Source organism: Mesocricetus auratus, unplaced genomic scaffold (assembly GCF_017639785.1).
Source record: "Mesocricetus auratus isolate SY011 unplaced genomic scaffold, BCM_Maur_2.0 Super-Scaffold_100003, whole genome shotgun sequence".
Classification (NCBI taxonomy): Eukaryota; Metazoa; Chordata; class Mammalia; order Rodentia; family Cricetidae; genus Mesocricetus; species Mesocricetus auratus.
The window spans coordinates 79,490,695-79,503,239 of NW_024429188.1; the positions used below are offsets into that span (position 1 = coordinate 79,490,695).

A 12,545-nucleotide genomic window follows, 5' to 3' on the forward strand; every position below is an offset into this window, starting at 1 on the left:
ACATCGTAAGTGCTTATAAATTACCTGCTTCATAATCTGTAGCAGAATCTGTCCAAGGATTGACATCAAGCTCAGAGCTCTGGAGTTTACAGTACTCTGCTATGTAGTTTCCTTATTTAAGAAAATTGGGACACTGCCCATTTGCAGTCCTCTTGTATTCCCCTGTCCTCGCTGATTCCACAGATCCTCCAGGACGGCACCTAATGTAAGGGAGTTCCGTTTGCTCTTCTTCTAATGTTCTTTTCCCTATAGAATTGGACATGCATATACATGTTGTTTGGGGGAATTTGCAGCACATCCAATGAAAGCGTAATTCCCAACTAACAGTCAAATCCTTTTCTTTGGAGCTACCCAGAACACACCTACCCTCTCTTCCATATGACAGCCCTTCAGAGACTCAAAGACAGTGTGTGACTCTCCTGTGAGCTAAGAGCATTGGCTGAGTCAGACAGACCCGAGTGACAAGCCCGGCTTCACTCCCTCTCAGCTGTAAGAGCCAAGGTAAGTTACTGCATTGTAATTTCTCTCTACTTTAGTTGTTTAGCTGATTTATAAAACGGGGGCAACTCCTCCACTTTATTGGTATTTTGTGCAATAAAATAATATAGTGTGTGTAAAATGCTTAGAACAGTGTCTGGCATAGCAAGAACTTAGTAAATGCTAGCCATTTTCCACTTCTATACAGAACCGGGTGGGCATTTCAAGTGTCAAAGCTGATAGAGAGAAAAATGTGTGCGTGTGTGTGTGTGTGTGTGTGTGTGTGTGTGTGTGTGTGTGTGTGTGTGTGTGTGTGTGTGTTTCTCTTCTGAATGATGGGGGTAGGTAGGGGACCCGAACTAGAGCCTGATTTAAGCTTCTCTGTTTTCAGGTAACTGGGTGTGTGTTCACTAGGGATGGGAGAGATATTGTTGGGAATCTAGAGGCAGGCTTATTTTCAACAGCTAGAAAGCTATTTGTTGACATATTGAACAGTCTCTTGTTTATTCTTATTTTCCCTAGCAGTTAGCCTTGCAATTCCCCAAACTCAATTACCTCTTGCAAGGCGGCAGGATCTCGACACCTCCCAGATGTATTGATCAGTAGAGACTGGGTGGGTACCATGAGGGATCTGAGAGATGCTAAGCAGCAATTTGTGGACTTTGCCTGCCTCAGGAGGCCTTCATTTTCTGTGGTCCTAGAGACTCTTTACTTTAATAAAACAGAAGTCTATGCCCAAATGGGCTGAGCATGCAAGAGCCCTCTCTCAGTAGCCTTCTTAGAAGCATGCTGATGAAAATTGTCACAGTGGACCAGAAGATGAAACCCTGGAGTGACCAGCATAGTTTTCTATCTCTAGCTTTTTGCACACACTGGGTGTTTGCAAGCAATTGCATGATATAAACTCTGAATGCTGTTGCAAGTAGAAAAAGTTTGGAAGGAGACACACCCAACTATGAGCAGAGTGAGCAGTGGGACTTGTGGGGAAGCAGGGTGGGGTAGTCTCAGGACTTTATCTGGACTGCGATTTCAAGTTTTTAATCCTAGGACTAAATTCCTAGATTACTTGTGTATTAAACCCAAATAAAAGTTAGAGGAATCATTTTAAATATAAACCAAGAAAAACTGAATAATAGCAAGCCACCCAAGACACGATTTTAGAAGTCACATCAGAAGAAAAGACCCAAGTGGTGTAACTCTTAAGCTTTTGGGATGGAGAAAGGTTGATTGTGGAGGAATTTGGGGGAATTTCTAGAGAGTGCCTGCAAAGGACTGGAAAGGGCTAGTCATAGAGCCATAGGGAACCAGCCATGTTTATAAAGGGAAGCTAACTTTTGTTTATTTTCTTTGTGAATTAGTATAATGGGACGACTTTAGTCAGATGAGAAAATACAGATAAGGAAAATGAAAATAATAATATCATGCAATTCTGCCATTCAAGTATGGTTACTGTTAATATTTGGGTATGCTCTTCTAGACTTTAACTTTCTGGGGAAATGTAATTATATTATCATTTCACCAAGTCTTATTAAAATATGCACATTTAAGACAATTGCAGCTTGCTTCTTTTGAGACACACTCAATTTAGAGGTGGCCTCCAATTGTCAATCCTCCTCACTCAAATTTCTGAGTTTTGGAATTACACATGTGTACAACCCCACACAGAGTAGAAGCACATGCATTTATTTTATTTTTAAAGGATCTTGTAATTAAGCCCACACTATATTTTAATTCTTAATAGATACATTAGGGGCTGCTAAGTTGTACCATGACTTATTTAACCATAAAGCAGTTGTGTTCTAATGTCAGGCGTTCAGGGTATTTCCAGCTTTTTGTTTTCATAGATAAACTGAGCTCTGTAATTGAGTGACGTTGGGAAAGTTAGTTAAGGTCTTTGTGATTTTGGGTTCTCATCTTGATGATGAGGGTGATAATAATGCCTCATCTGGATGCTTTATTAGATGAGATCACATAAGTAAGTAAAGAATTTAGTACAGTACCTGACACAGTAATTGTTAGCTTTAATCATTAGGTACAATAATAATATTAACAGTGACTGTTAGGAAGCCATTATTAAAATAATGGGGTTTCCTTTAAATTTATTATTATTATTATTATTATTATTATTATTATTATTATTGGGATGTGTGTATGTGTGTGTGTGCGCGCGCACGCATGTGTGCTGTGAGTGCAGCCATGTATGTTTCTATGGAGCACATATGGAGGTCTGAGGATAACTTTTGAAGTTGATTCTCGCCCCCTACCTCGGGTTCTGGGCATTAGGCTCAGCCCATCAGCCTTGTATCTTAGTGTTTTTTCTTAACCTACTGATCCTTCTTTCCAACTTTAAAATGGGTTTTCTAGGATTGTTTTTTCATTCGGGGAGACTGATTGGAAAGTTTCATTTTGAGTAGTGTGAGTAGTGAACTCAAGTCAGGCAGAGCTGTGCCTTTTTTTGTTTTGTTTTGTTTTTCATGTCACCTACTGTGTTTGCTACTTTTCTTGCCACTGAAAAAAATTCTTGTTGGAAGCAACTTAAGAGGATTCACAGTTTCAGGGGTCCAAATGTCAGCACATGGAAGGCATGGTGACTGGGCATCACTGGTCTGCAGCTTGAAGAGGTGACAGTGCCTCCCATCTGAATGTGCCAGGAAACAGAGAGCAAGACTGGAAAAAGTGCAGAGCTCATTCCCAAAGCCCACCACCAGTGTCTTATGTCCACCAGCTAGGGCCCAGTGTCCCAAATGTTCTATAATCTTCCAACACAGTCCCACCAGTCAGGTGTTCAAATGCACGGACATATGTCAGGGAACACTTCACATTTAAACCATAACACCCGTTGAAGCTCAACTTTCCTATCAGTAAACTGGGAATTACAAGGGTCTAGCCCAAAGAGTAGTTGTATAGATCAAATGAGAAAACTCACGAAGCCCTTAGCACATTTCTTGAAATATGAGAAAAGCATTCAAGGCCGGCCACCAAGGAAGGGCACTGCTGCCACCATCACCATTGCTACTACTGCAATTTAACCCCTTGTGCCCTTCCTTGGTGGGGTGGGCACCTGGCAGTGAATAGAGCATTTTGAGTGTTTCAAATCATGGATTTAACCAGAAAATTATTTCAGAAGCAAAGTGATCAGGGCTCAAACTCAGTTTTTCCCACTAGGATGAATTCTGTGCACCCCCAAGCCTATTTCTCTATTTGTAAAATGAGAATGGCAGCAGTGCCTGCCTTCCACATGTTGGTGGGAAGCCTACATAATGTAATTTGTATCTAGTACATAGCCCAAAGGCTCATTATGGTCTGCTGTTTATTATGAGTCGTTGTTGGTTGATAATTTTAAATGACTCTGCTAATAAATTCTGAGTCCGTAAACCTGAGTCCCCTGAACTTCACCTGACTGTCTCAAGTGTAATGGTTAATTCTGCCCCCAGACTAAATGGATGCTTAAGTAGCACTAATCTAAAAGTCCGGAGTGGGCCTGGGGGTGTGTCCCAGTAGTAGAGTGCTTGGGTAGCATGTATATAGCCCGAGGTTGCATCCTCAGTACTGAAAAAATAAGATGGAGGGCATTCTGGTTACTTTTCTGTACCTCTTCTCTGATTTTGTACCCTCCTTCTAGGAAGGAGGCTTCATTCTTGTTTATATGAGATGGGTCCTCACTGGGTATACTCAAGCCTGGCATTCTTGCCAGCTGTTTGAAACCTATGGTACTTCCTGTTGACTCCTAGATCTTCAGAATGGACAGTAGCCACCAGATTTCTCTCTGTCTCCATCACTATGGCAAATCGCCTTTAAAAATTCTTATGACTGTGGGTCACTGTTAAGGTTTTCACTTCCCAGCCCCCACACCCAATCTCTTCCCATCCTCCTTTTCTTACCCTCGAACCTCGCTGAGTTTCACTAATGCTGCTTCTCTGGACCCTCAGCCCTGGTCCTTATCTCTAACACTAAGCCAGTATTTAGTCTGGCCAGCTGCTTTGTCTAGGACCCAGAGTAGCTGTTACAGAGAGCATACATGTTTCAGTTCCTGAGTGAGGACACTTTCTTGCTCATTTCTTTAATTGTGGCAATCCGTTCTCTTTGGGGGTAGCCAGAGATGATCATAGAGATGTGCAGTAGAGGTGGTGGGATTCCTGGGAGCAAGGGGCAAAAGGGTAGGGTTGCAGAGGCCAAGAGCTAAGGCAGAACTTCTGGAGGGCTGACTAGTGAAAGGTGGCCAGAGGCAAATGTCAGAGCCTATATAGAGGCAGGAATCTGGGACCAGAGAGCCAGAGCATGCACTAGCAAGTCAAGAGCAGTGGGGCGGGTGGGCGGGCTGGCAGGCTGGCAGGCAGGCAAGAGGGGGGTGTGGCAGGGGATAGCTAAGGGAGATTGCTGAGAACAGCTGCGGGTATTGGGCCTTGCTGTAATGAATTGGCATGGGGTATAAGTCAATTAGTCACACCCAAAGAGCTACAGTGCAAAGGACATTATCACTCTTCTCTGTCACTGGTAAGGTAAGATCTTTCTGAGTAGTGCCTAATGGAAGATTGTGGTATGGACAGGGATTATTTGATGACAGAAGATGGAGTTGGAGGATCTTTTGGCTCATCTTTCCCAAAGCATGAATTAAGATGAAGGTAACTGAAGTACCAGCAGGACTCTAGTATTTCTTTGACACCTTACCTCGGGGTTATCTAGTCAACGGGTTTGAGGATGGGAAGAAGAGAATCACTACAGCCTATTAGTGAGGAGTAAGGTGCTATGGAATTGGATGGGTCTGAGAATCTCTCAAACCACACACAAATGATCAAGTTTCTGTGTGCCTTCATTCTCCCATCTGTAAGGACTGCCAAAAATCTTGGAGGGTTACTGTGTGGATCAAATGATGTGAGACAGAGAAAGTGCCTAGTAGAACTACTATCCAGTGCATGCTCAAGTGTTGCTTGCTGTTGGCATTTCTGCTGTCAGTGTTCCAATTGTGATAGAGCCACAAAACCATGAGACTGATAATTTCTTTGACATTGCTTCAAAGTATCCAGTCTTCTTTTTAGGGCATGATCAGGCTATGGGGATGTTACTCTTCTGTAATCCCCTGCATGGGTCTACATCTTTTGTGTCAAAGCACCATTTCTGTGACTGCTCATGGAAGCAGGTCAGAGAGGTGAGGTTATAGGAGCAACCAGCCCCCTCTCAGGTAAACAGGTAAATTTGAATTTTCTGTACATTGACTGAGACTAAGCTGCCATTTATTTCTAGTCTAGGATGTCAGACAAACAGCTACATGCACCCTCAGTGAGATCAAAGACCATACAACTTCAAGGAAAGGGTGAAGACACAAAGATACAGTGGTATTATTTTAGCTATGACTCTTGCTAATCTTAGAAAGCTGGTACAATGGGAATAATACTATGTAAGACCCAAGTAGAATCAGGCTTGCAAAGTCTTGCATATCACTGGCAGTTTAAAGTTCTGTACAGTTAAAGTGCAGTGCCATTCATGTATCTACTAAGTAACTGATATTGTAGTGGTGGCTGTTATTAATAGGGATAATGATGATAACATTAAGCAAGTTTTTACTTTGTGGAATGCTATTTTTAGTCCTTCATCAGGTAAATGTTCTATTTTTCCTGAGAAAGACATTCAGGGATATCATAGTAGTAAAACCTGTGTTAAACTATTGGGATTCAATGAACATTAAGAACTAATAATTATCAAGGATTAAAGAGCTCTCTGATCCTTGCCTACCAGTACCTGTGTTGACTGTTGACTTCTGTAGTGGAAAAGCATAGCGAAAGAACCTGAACTTCTTGTACTTGGCCAGAAGGTGGTGCTGCTGACTCATTTGAGACAGGCCTTCCCTGGCTCTGGAGCCTGCTATTGACATTTATAAACGTGGAGGCTGTGGTGTGTACCTGGATGGGTTGATTTAAAAAGGACAGAGTTTGAAGGGAAAGTTTTTACAGCTTTGGGATGTTTGCTATATGATTTCTTCAAACTGATAGACCAACCTTCAAAGCCATATACATGACAATTCATAAAAGCAGGTCCCTATGAATTATTGCAATATATTCCTGAAATTGGCTTTTGACCTTTAAACTTTTCTTCTTTTACAGGTTTCCTTGATTTGTGTGCTTCATCAGGACCCTGATGTCAACACGTTAGAGTCTCCATCCCCCCTGTCCTTTAGCCATGGCAGATATGTCAATACCATTACATTCATTACGATTCAACAATATGATGAGGGAGGAAAATAGTGACCCCCAAAACAGGGGAACAACTTTTCCTAGACAAATGGCAGAGACAAGAGCAGACATTCAAATCCTCCATTCTCAGTTGCAGTTGCCTATAACCTCAACTTCACCCTCAGATCTCGGAGGGACATCTACACAATTGATGACATCCACCGCCTTTGACAGTCTGTCCTCCACACCTGTCATGGGAGCACCACACTCTGGGACATTGTCCCCACAGCTGTTGTCAGCTTCAGACTCTGGGACACTGTCTCCACTGCTTATGACAGCCTCAGATTCAGGAACACTGTCCCCACTTCTAATGCCAGTCTCAGACTCTGGGGCACTGTCCCCGCTGTTAATGCCGGCTTCAGATTCTGGAACATTGTCCCCACTGTTGTCTACTTCAGACTATGGGTTAATGTCTCCAGGAATGTTGACACTTCCTGACTTTGGGACAATGTCCACAGCACTAATGGCAGCATCGGATTCTGCAGAGATATCACCATTGGCAATGCCAGTTCCATCTTCTGGAGTGATATCTGCACCTGTAATGAGTACTTCATCATCCGAGGCATCGTTAATGCTAGGATCAGATCCTGGTGAGATATCCCCACTTCTGATTCCAGATATGAACCCCGGAGTGGCATCCACACCACCAATGACAGCTCCAGGATCTGAAGCAATGTCCCCATTGCAAATTACCGATGAGGACACAGAAGCAATGTCCAAAGTGCTAATGACTGCTTTAGCTTCTGGAGAGATATCATCACTGCTAATGTCAGGCACAGACTCTGAAGTAATATCCTCTCTGATCATGTCAGCTCTAGCTTCTGGAGAAACAGCAACTCAGCCAACAAACCCTCAGGACTCTGAAGGAATTTCCACTGTGCTAATGTCAGACTCAGACTCTGGAGTCATGTCTTCACTGCCTATGCCAGTTTCTGACTCTGGAGCAATGTCTACGTCACTGCTGTCAATCCCAGATACTGGAGAAATAGCCACATTACCAAAGCCGTCCCCAGATGCTGAGGCAATATCCCCACTGCTAATGACTGCTCTCACCTCCACTGTGATACCTACTCAGTTGATGCCAGCACCTGGTTCTGGAGTGATGTCCTCAGATGTAACACAAAATATCAACTCGGAGATGATGTCTGTTCCACCAATAAGAGGCCCAGCCACAGGATTGATGTCCACACTACCAGTGAGAGCTTCTGATACAGGGACAATGCCTATACAGCTAACGGGAGTCCCTGCCTCAGGAAATATGTCCACATCACAAAAGACAGTTCCAGTCTCTGGATCAATGTCAACTCCACTGATGGCTGCCACAAGTCCTGGAGCAATGTTCACAGAACAAATGTCAACCACAGCCTCTGGTGTGATGTCTACACATTTAACAATTGCCAAAACACCTGGAACAATGCCCATAGGCTTTATGAAGACCACATCAAATGGAGCAGTTTCTGCACAGCGAGTAAGAGCTTCAGCTTCTGGAGTGATGTCCACCCAGCCAGGTATAGCTACAGCCCCTGAAATAATGTCTGTGTCACAATCATCAGTTCTAACCTCTGGGTCAGTGTCCACACAGAAAATTCGAGCTCCTGTCACTGGACCAATGTCCACATCACAAATAAGAACCACAGCCTCAGGACTGACACCTACACCACAAATGAGAGCCACAGCCTCGGGAGCAACGTCTACCCCACTAATGACAGCCAAAACCTCTGGACCATCATCTCCACTGCTAATGAGAGACACAGCCTCAGGAGTGATATCCATGCCACAGATGAGAGCTACAGGCTCTGGAGCCTTGTCCAAGCCACTAATGACATCCAAAGCTTCTGGAATGTTCATGCAGCAAATGACAACTGCAGCTTCTGGAGCAATGCCCACATCACTAATGAGAGACACAGCTTCTGGAGTTCTGTCCATGCCACAGATGACAGACCCATCCTCAGGAGGCATGTCCACACAGCTAATGAGAGCCATGGCTTCTGGAGCAATGTCTACATCACAGATAACAACCACCACCTCTGGAGGCATGTCCAAACCTCTAGCAAGAGTCCCAGGTCCTGGAGCAGCATCCATATCACTAATGAGAGCCACAGCCTCTGAGAAGATGCCTAGTCAGCCAATAAACATTCAAGATTCTGGAGGGGTATCTACACCACTCATGAGAACTGTTGCTTTGGGAGGGATGCAGATGAGATCCCAGGCCTCTGGAACAACGTCCACACCCCTAATGAGAGCCTCAGACTCATCAGAGATGTCTACATTGCTCTCAAAAGCCTCATCCTGTGGAGAGAGGCCTCTACTACTAATGAGACCTCCTGCTTCTGGAGAGATAGCTCAATCTCCAAGAGCCCCAGTTTATGGTACAATATCTGCTCCACACATGACAGCTTCAGCCTCGAGTATGATGTCCATACAACCTATGAAGGTTTCAGTACCTGTATCAGAGTCCACACCACTCCTGAGACCCACAGATTCTGGAGTGATGTCCGTGCCACTGATGAGAACCCCAACTTCTAGAGCAAAGTCTGTACCTCAGATGATGACCACAGCTTGTGGAGACATATGCCCACTTCCAGTGCAAGCTCCAGTGAGTGCAGGGATATCTCCACCACCAGTCAGAGCACCAGCCTCTTCGACCATATCTACAACACTTAGGAGACCCTCTGCTGGAGCTGTGGCCACAGAGTTAGAGAGAGCTCCAGGCCCTGGAATTATGTCCACTACACAACTGGCAGCTATGATGTCTGGAGAGATGTCCAAGCCACTAATGAGGGCTTCAGCCTCTGGAACCATGCCCATGCCTTTGATGTCACCCATGACTTCTGGAGAGATGTCTATGCCACTAATGAAAACCATGCCATCTGGGACAATGTCAACTCTACAAACCAAAGCTGTGAGCTCTAGAGCTACATCCTTGCCACAGCCAACAAATACAGTTTCTGGGGGAATGACTAATCTGCCACCGAGAGGCCCGAACTCTGGAGCAGTATCTACACCTCTTATGAGATCTTCGGCTTCGGGAATGATGTCCATGCCACTACTGAGGGCCGCAGCCTCAGGAGGGATAACCATGCCACACATGGCAGCTCCAACCTCTGGAGAGATGTCTACACCACTAATGAGGACCCCAGCACCTGGAACAATGTCCACGTCACAAACGGCCTTTGGAATGACACCCACTCTGAATATCAGAGCCACAGACTCGGGAGAGGCATCTACCTCTCACTTCAGAGACACAGCCCCTGGATCAAAAAGCACACCACACGTGACTGGCACAAACCCTGAAAAGAAGAAACCACCACCAAAAGAAGTGCCATCCCTTGGTATGTTGACCCCAGCGCTCTGTTACCTGTTAGAAGAGCAAGAAGCAGCCCGGGGTTCATCCTCTGTGGAGGAAGATGAAGAGGAGATTGATGAGGAGAAGCAAATGAAAGGGTTTTTGAATGATTCTGAGAAAATGGCATTTCTGGTGTCTCTTCATCTGGGGGCAGCAGAGAGGTGGTCAATCTTGCAGATGGAGGTAGGAAACCCCCTCTCCAGTGAAAATAAGTCTTTCTTAAGAAGATCACAGGGCTTATATGACTCCCTGTCTGAGATAGACATTCTAAGTGCCGTTCTTTGCCATCCCAAGCAGGGTCAGAAGTCAGTCAGGCAGTATGCCACTGACTTCTTGCTGCTGGCCCGACATTTGTCTTGGTCTGATGCCATTCTACGAACCAGGTTTCTGGAAGGACTCTCGGAAGCTGTTACCACCAAAATGGGCCGTATCTTCCTGAAGGTGGCCGGCAGCCTGAAGGAACTGATAGATAGGTCTCTGTACACTGAGTGCCAGCTGGCTGAAGAGAAGGATTCCTCAGGCAACTCAAGCCAAGTTGTGCCAACAGCTTGTAAGCGGAACAATGAGGAGGCCATGGAGAGTGAACTGGGCTCTCAGCAGCAGACTGAGGAGGTAATCAGGGGGACATATGCTCATGGTTTCTGATTAGAAATATGAGGAAATAGTAATGATGAGTTAACACCCACAGTCTTCCATTCTGAATTAAGAAAGAGCTCAGAAGGAGGTACTCAATGTAGAATTTTATCAATGAGTATGGATATGAAGTTATTTTGGTTATATTATCCATTTTCAGAAACAATGTCTGACTCAGGTTACTGAAGGCTTCAGATTATATGGAAACTCAGTAGGCTCAATACAGCTCTCTGTTTATTGCAAGTCAAGTTCTAAGGGAGAGACTTCTTTTATGGACTTGGTTCTCCTTATAGTCACATGTGTTGTGGACTCAAGTCACCAGAGGATTTCATTAACTTAGCACTTGGCCCCACTTTTTACATATCTGATGAATTAGACAGTTCTTAGACTTGCTCGCTTACTGAACTTAATCAGACAGAATGCCTTTGGTCATTGGAAATGTAGTTCTTATTTATGTTTTTCCCTCTTTCTCACAGCACCAACATGTTCCCAAACGCTGTTACTACTTGAAAGAACATGGAGATCCCCAAGAAAGTCTTCACGACCACCTTCGACAGAGTGCGCAGAAGGCCCCCATCAACAAGTAGTCCTCTGTGAAATCTTATGTGATTTCTGACTTGGCTGCTAATCTGAGGACTGGTTCCTGGACCCATTCCATTCAACTATATCATAAACCTCGTTGCCTTCACCTTTCAGCCTTTCCCTCCAGGCACATCCCACTTTATCTCCTGGTTTTGGTTGCCTTGACCTTCTCTTTCACTTACATGCCTGGGACCTGCCCTGACAATCAGTGTGGACTGTAAGAATATATGGTGTATGAGGGTCTGAAGCTCCCATCATCTTTATCATCATCATCATCATCATCACCATCATCAAGGCCTTTTCTAATTCTTGGTCCAGGGAGAAGTCTAGGCAGGAGAAATCATGTCCTACCTCAAAACACCTTAGAGTGTCTTGCCACGTGTCATCAGGCAAACTTGAGGAAATCCTTGTCCTATTCCACCTGGCGGGGGAGCCTATAAAGAGAGAGATACCCACTCCTATACCACCCTTTCAAACCAGCAGACTCACCCTTATATGCCCCAACTCATAGTACCTAAATGGGTCTCCAGGGCCCTTGCCCTGTTTATAGTCTCCATCCTGAACCATTTGTTTTGACCCATAGTATTAATAATAGTGATAGTAATGGCTAACAATTGTTGGTAATGTGCCATGTGACTGGTACTGGGCTAAAGCCTTGACAAGCACCATCTCACTACAGTGTTGTAGTACCTAACTTGTTCTCGTGTTGTTAGCTTTTGATGTCTTGCTTATGGCCCTTGTCCTTCAGTGTGGAATCTCTAGCTATGACCTCTGGGTGATCCCCTCAGTTGTCAATTGCCCTTGCTCCCTTCGGCTGTTGTGCTTCGTGGCCAGCACTCTTCTTAAGGGTCTTGGTGTCTAAACAGGTGTAGGTAGTTAGAACATAATATGAACAGTGTTTGCCTTCAGGTGGTGGGTTATAGTTTTTTTTAATTTTCTTCTTTTTACTGTTCTATGTAATTTCCAGATTCACTACAATAAGCATGTATTACATTTGTAATCATAAAATAAAGACCATTTGTGAAAATGAATTAATTATGGACATTAGAATTTGATTTATTGAGTTCTTTAAAACTTTTAACCTTTATTTTGTGTGTTTGTGTATGGAAGTGGAAAACTGCTGCACAGTGTGTATTTAGGGGCAAGAAGACACTTTTTGAGAGCTGAGTCTGGATATTAGACTTAGGCTTGGGGATACAGCTGGAAAACTATCTTTCCAACACTTGTGATCTTTTAACATAACATGTTGACCACTGTTTAGGGGGTGGCTAAGACATTTT

At 44.2% G+C, this 12,545-nt stretch overlaps 1 protein-coding gene across 1 annotated transcript; it reads left to right on the forward strand.

Annotated features, from left to right (window-relative positions):
• Window positions 1-308: 308 nt before the first annotated feature.
• On the forward strand, window positions 309-12,296 carry Rtl9 (retrotransposon Gag like 9). The gene is made up of 3 exons (XM_005082479.4): window positions 309-501; window positions 6,576-10,662; window positions 11,160-12,296. Exons 2-3 carry the CDS (start codon window positions 6,652-6,654, stop codon window positions 11,268-11,270), a joined length of 4,122 nt encoding a protein of 1,373 aa, XP_005082536.2. The 5' UTR covers window positions 309-501; window positions 6,576-6,651; the 3' UTR covers window positions 11,271-12,296.
• Window positions 12,297-12,545: the final 249 nt, after the last annotated feature.